Source organism: Triticum dicoccoides, chromosome 3A (genome assembly GCF_002162155.2).
Source record: "Triticum dicoccoides isolate Atlit2015 ecotype Zavitan chromosome 3A, WEW_v2.0, whole genome shotgun sequence".
Classification (NCBI taxonomy): Eukaryota; Viridiplantae; Streptophyta; class Magnoliopsida; order Poales; family Poaceae; genus Triticum; species Triticum dicoccoides.
In genome coordinates this window covers 162263932-162270433 of record NC_041384.1, presented here as the reverse complement: position 1 = coordinate 162270433, position 6502 = coordinate 162263932, and the positions used below count along the sequence as shown (strand labels likewise).

The window sequence follows — 6502 nt, the reverse complement described above, 5'->3', positions numbered from 1 at the left end:
ACTTTCGAACCAAGTAGGCGAGGCCTTTGGGAATTAGGAAGGCGCTATGTCAGATGGGGACAGAGATAATGTGGCATGCACGTTTCTCGATTTTTGTTTCTCGATGTATGTTTCGATTTTTGATCTGAATTTTTTAGGGTTATCTTAATATGTGCTGTGAACATGTATGATTTTTTTCAGATTTTTTCGCAGTGTTTAAATTTGAATTCCGACCGCAAGGCACACGGTGACATACAAAACGTGCATGTCATCTGATCTCTGTCCGTCAGATGGATGTAGCGGCCGGCTCTCTTTTAATCGGAGGAGGAATGAAGGCATGTACTATGGTGGCATATGGATACATATGCCACATGACAAAAAGTAATTTGAAGCATCTATGTTGATTTGTTCTCCCCAATGCAAGCTACTACTAGTGTGCCTCATCAAAAAATAGAAAGTGACTTTCACTACACATGCATCCCTACTTTTTACTTGAGCTTTTTCAACTTTATGCATTGGATCACACTTTTTCTCTTCAAGCACCCGCCTGGAGAGAATCCCGCTTCCTCATCCGAACCTATTTTTTCTTTCTTTCGATCCTACATAACATATGAGGCATCACCCTGAAGTTATGCATTGACCATGCCCTGGTTGGCACCATCAAAAAAAGTATTGTGTTTAATCGTGGTCTGATCTGGTGCCGAAAGTCCAGGCCAGAGCATGGGCAGCGCATGTGACACGCCATATCCGCGGAAAGGAGCAGTGCGCACTTGCACGAATTTACCAGCATATTAGCAGGCAGGGAGCGTAGGCACGAGACCGCAGCAGATCAGTCGCTGCCTTTGCCATCGCCATCGCCATCGCCATTGCTCTTCCTGCCACGAAGAAAGCACCCCCTACAAAACGAGCAGGATGTCCACCGGACGACAGCACACGCCCCCTACAATACGACCCGTCACGTAGCCGGAGACCCCGAATCGGCATCCACCGACCGTGCCGGGAAAAATCCCTTCTCGCCGTCTCGATCAGTCGGACAGGAGGTGCCATCTGGGTGTGGTTCCAGCCGCGTCGGTCGTCCCTCCCCTGGCACGTCCGTCGAGTCCAGTCGCACATTCCGACCCTCCCCATCCGTCCGTGTGGTGTGACACCCGCATTCCCCGCCGCGCCACCCCGCAAATCCTGCCTACTAAACCCTACCTCCTTCCTCCCGACCTCCCCCCGGTGCGACCTCCACTCGGCTCACCACTCGAGCGGCACCAGGAAGGACGAGACGACTGGTTGGTTTCGTCTGTTTTTTCCTCGCCTTCCGCTGCGTTTCTTGTTGGCCTGCAATCCGGGATCGTTTTGGGGTTTCTCGCGCTGATCTTTCGTTTCCTTTCCGGCGTCGTGGGATATTTCGTTTTCCTGTGCCGCATTGTGGGGTTCTGATGATGCGGTGATACTCCTGCACATGGCCTTGCGCCCTTGCCTGCATTTTCTTTTTCATGCTCATCCATGGGTTTGTTGTGGTGCCGCGGGTCCTTTGGTCCTGCCATGGCATCACCCATGCACTGACTGAGATTAGAGCGTTGAGGTGAGGCCGATGAGCAGACTTCTTGGGGGGGAAAAGGGGCTCCTCGCGCCATGGCGATTGATTTTGAGCTTAATTTCTCTTGTTTTCTCTTCTCCAGTAGTCTTTACTCCTGGCGAGGAAATTGTTTATACTCTGAATGTTACGATGTTTATTCACCTTCCTAGCAATTGGTTATTGGTTCCAAATCCATGGCGCTTCATGTTTTTTCAGGTGGTTTTCTTGTGGGGTGGATTGAAACATCGAAGGATGGTTCTGAACAAGCTGCTTCAGCTGTTTGGAGTAGGCAAGAAGAAGAAGAGGAAGGATTCGAAGAAGAAAGGTGATCTGCCCTTCCCGATCCAACATGATTTATTTGTCACTGGTAGACTGCTATTCGATTCACATGGTCGATCGGGCTTTGTTCATTTAATAATGAGTATTTCCATCTGACGGGGTTCTCATCCGATGGGGTTGCCACTCTTTCTTCCAGCAACTCTGGTATGGATATGTTTTCGGGGTGCAGGGAGACTGCATATCTACCCTGCAGTTGTAATGGATAAAATTCTTCAGTTAATTTGGCTGCTTGCTCTGTGGTCTAGATAGTTCTATCAGGATGGTATGGTTGGACGTTTACTTTGCATTAATTTGTCTTGCTTGTGTTGGAACTACTGAACCGCATGGATTAACTCTTAGGAACGCAACAAGTTCTAAGTTGATATCTTACTACATGGTTAAGAGACACGCCGCAAATGCCACATTGTGGTGTGGGACATGCATTTTCACAGGAAAAGTAAGAAGAATGATATCCTGGTGTAGTTAGAGTGCTACTAGAGTTTGGTTGGATGGATGAATGCCCAGGGTTGGGCAAGCCGGCATGGGACTGAATCTTAAGTCTTAACACTGCCATATTACTTGGTTGGCCAGTCCCCTCCTAGCCAGCCTATTCCGTTTTTTTAGTTTGGTTAGACGTGAAAAGGCAATATGAATCCATGTCTCCTCTCTGGTCAACAATATCCGAAGTTTGTTATATTAAACCCCTCATGTAATACATAAATGATTTTTTGTTATTTTCCTCAATGTTGTTCTAATAAATTGATGAACCATTTTATGCAGGAAAGTCCATCAACCCTGTTTCGCAAGGTAGCCTTCCATGCCAATGTAAAATCTTGAAATGTTCCATATGTGCCTTCGGATTAGATATGTTAGTTTTAAACCTTATCAGCAGTTATCTTGAAAATGTATATGACACTTTCAGTTGGTTGAGTACTGAGTAAAGTAAGCCCTGAAATGGATCTAGGAGTTGCAAAAATCTTGACCAATAAATACTCATGGTCTTACTGAATAGAAAGAAAGATTGTAGGTGCAATCACTTGGGAGTTGTATTTCCATTGTCAAACATTTGTAACCACTGGTTTAAGGAAGCAGTTGGTTTGGCTATCTATAGAATGAGGACTGAATTGCATGCATATATTGTACATGTCGTGTTCACTGCTTGAGAAAATCACAGCTATTTATATTTTAATTTATGCATGTAGTACTAGTTTTATTGACACTGTAGGATTAGTTTGAACGGTATCCAACTTTCACAAAAGTTAACATGAAAACTAGCTATACCTGATTCACAACAAAGAAACACAATACTTTGAGGTGAAAACTATAAAAACTGAATACTACAAAGGCATTGTCGCAGTGAACCTCAACAGATAAGTGGTATAGGCTGCATCAGATGGGATCCCATTCTATATCTCTGTCCTGAACTTTTATGTACATATTTGGTGATAACATACATCATTAGACAACATTCTGCTGGATTTCAGGTGCTGCTCCACAGTCTACTCTTAATATCCTTGCGAGCAAGAGTGTATTGGATCCCTGTTCAAGTGGGGCTAGTACTGTGCTATCACTGCAAAAGGATGAGCCTGGATGTTCAAGTAATATCTCATCGATGATAAAGGAAGTAAATGGATCTGAAAATGAGGACCACAAGTTATTTAACCAATTTGATGTTGTTCAAGATTACTCAGACCACCACTATGCAAAGACTTCACCAGGGAAGGTATGCCATGTCCTTTCTTGAACTCCGTTTCTGTTGGACCCAGCTGCGAACTAATTTCCCACCTCCTATCTGTGACCAGACCACCAAAGATTGGGCTAAAACAATCCAAAATGAGTGGAAGCTTCTTCAGAGAGATCTACCTGGTCGGTACATATCTAATATCTTCATAAGATAAATTTGGTATATTTGTTTTGATCAGACTATGTCAATTTGATAGCGATATGTTCATTGATTCTTCTAACTCAATTGTGTTTGTGGGAGTTTGGAAATATCTGTTGATTCCCACATTAACTCATGGCATTATTCATGTTTGCCTCAATGTGTTAAAAAAATCCATGACGCCATTTCTGTGCGTACGAAGCCCCCCGCCCCCTACTGTAACAATATAAATTTTAAAGGATGATACTATTATTTCCATGCAGTCAATCAGTCATCATTCTCTGCACTTGGTGTATGCCGATTATATCTTATTAATTTTCCTGATAAAATAAATTATATTAAATTTGTGTTGACTTCAATGTACTATCCGCGCACTCTACCTTGAGTAGCTGAAAACCCTGAAAGTTTTGATGGTTGTTCAGTCTAAACTTGACACAATTCATGCTCAATTTATTTATATTCCTTGATGCTATTTTTGTTTATACTAACGTCCTACAGACTGCCACTACAGAAACTTCAAAAGATATACTGTTGTTTCTATACAACCATCATTTTCTGCATTTGTTGGCCCTTTCATACAGTTTCTCATAATGGATTGTTGACACCTTTCTATACTATCATGTTTCAGAAACTAATCATTTATATTTGAAATGAATGGGAAAACTGAAAACTGCTCGTAACTCCCAAGCTAATGGGTAGTATAGGAGGTCCTAGTGTCGACACATGTGTTTTCATATTTGCAACTGCAATCCTTTTTTTTTAGATATTTTCCTCCTCAATCAGTTGATTTCTCATATTAATAATAACTTGGATCTGATTTTTGTTTCAATATGCAGAATCTATATATGTTAGAGTTTATGAGGATAGGATTGATCTGATTAGGGCTGCTATTGTTGGTCCTGCTGGAACTCCATATCATGATGGTCTGTTCTTCTTTGATGTTTGTTTTCCTCCTGAATACCCGCGATGTCCACCGGTATGTTGCCACTTCACAGCCACCTTCCCCCTTGTTTTTACCACTTCACACTGGTCCTCCAAAATTGCAATATCTTAACCTATTCAATATGCACAGAAAGTTCATTTCCATTCGAGTGGGCTTCGGCTTAATCCAAACTTGTACGAGAGTGGTAAAGTTTGCCTCAGCCTGCTGAATACTTGGTTAGGTTCTGGATCTGAGAAGTGGGGCAAGTCAAATTCCACCATGCTGCAGGTGTTGGTCTCCATCCAGGGCCTTGTGTTGAATGATAAACCTTACTTTAATGAGCCAGTCATCTTTAGCTCTAAAGAAAAGCATTCCCTTGGATATAATCAGACTGCATTTGTCCTAACCTGCAAGTTGATGTTGTATTTACTTCAGAAGCCTCCAAAGGTAAGTACAGAATCCTCATTTCTTGCCAGGGTAAAAATGGTGTCTTTGGTGGTCTTCATGGTGTGAAATAAGATTTTGAGTTCTCATGGTTACAACATTGCTCAAACGCATTCAGAAAAAACTGCATGGATCCAAAAGCATCTAAATTCAGTGTTATGTTTAAACCAGCTCCTACCATAGTTAACTAAATCGAGTCTTTTATGTTTTCATTTCTTATACAGAGAAGAGAGAACTTGGAAGCAACTTCATTTTAATACTGATTAATTTGATGAATATCTTGTATAATTGTACTTGTCATCTCCATAAACTCTTTTTAGTGGCGCAGTACTCCCAACCCATATAGGAGATGTTTTTTGTGAGTTGTGACATGAAATTACCAACTCCAAGTTTTGCTCATTTTAGTTACACTATTAAGAAGTGTACACCTCTTATGAACAGTATATTTGTATGGAAAGTTGAACATACCTCTTATGAAGTGTACACCTGTTTCTTTAGGGCACTGAATTCATTCTTACAGTTCGTTTTTTCCTTTTCTGCAGCATTTTGAGACCCTCATTGTGTGCCATTTCCATGAGCGGGAGCGAGCCATCCTAGAGGCATGCCGTGCATATGCTTCTGGCATGGTCGTCGGATCATCGGTCAAGGATGGCCGGACTTACCTCCACAACAAGTGCTTTGCAGGTTTCAAGAAGTCCCTGGATGCCCAGGCTGAACTTCTCGCGAAGGAGCTAGCCGCGAACAGACTCCGTGCGGTAGAACTGAAGAGAGAGGTGCCTGCTGCAGATAAGACCATGTTTCCCTGACCATTGGCTGTAGTTTAGCACTTGCTCGCTATTTGTTAGCTATTTGATGAATTAAATTTGCCCCTTGATTTCTATGTCTACCCACTTTGTGGTTTTAGCATGCGACCTTAGTGCAATACATGTTGGTAGAAACTTGTTACACTAGCTTCGGTGCCTGCATAAAGATGGCAATAGAACCTGTGCCGCTTTGATGAGCAGCACGAATTGACTTTTTTGTGTGCAACTCAAGACAGTTTGTGATGTTTTAAACTTGATTTGTTCATTTGGTAAGTTACAAGGGCAATGAATGTAGCATTTTTATAAGTTGACCCAAAGGATCTCAGATTCATTAAGTAAGAAGAGAGTTGGCATTCCATGACGACGAGGTCTCCGCCGCCCGGACACTACCCAACCAACGAGTGCCCGAGGCCCGCCCCACACCATTGACCAAGATGGCCATCGGAGATGAGGAGGACCATCGGTCTCGCCGGTGGAAACAGGGAGAACTCGCCTTTCGCCTCGCAGTCTCCAGGATTTGCCCTTTTTTAGATGCATGTTGAACCCTAACTCTTGTTTCCCGATGATTTGGATGATGGCTCTCCTCT

At 42.9% G+C, this 6502-nt stretch overlaps 1 protein-coding gene across 3 annotated transcripts; it reads left to right on the top strand.

Moving 5' to 3' along the window:
• The first annotated feature begins 895 nt into the window (after positions 1–895).
• LOC119267706 (putative ubiquitin-conjugating enzyme E2 38) lies at positions 896–6188 on the top strand. 3 transcript variants are annotated; one of them, XM_037549136.1, is made up of 8 exons: positions 896–1256; positions 1763–1871; positions 2645–2689; positions 3349–3587; positions 3667–3730; positions 4583–4722; positions 4819–5115; positions 5655–6188. In XM_037549136.1, the coding sequence occupies exons 2-8, from the start codon at positions 1799–1801 to the stop codon at positions 5916–5918; spliced, it is 1122 nt and encodes a 373-aa protein (XP_037405033.1). In that variant the 5' UTR covers positions 896–1256; positions 1763–1798; the 3' UTR covers positions 5919–6188. The 3 variants fall into 3 exon arrangements, with proteins under 3 accessions (XP_037405033.1, XP_037405035.1, XP_037405034.1); XM_037549138.1 differs by having other exon boundaries at positions 902–1256; positions 2645–2671; XM_037549137.1 differs by lacking the exon at positions 896–1256 and adding an exon at positions 1270–1552.
• Positions 6189–6502: the final 314 nt, after the last annotated feature.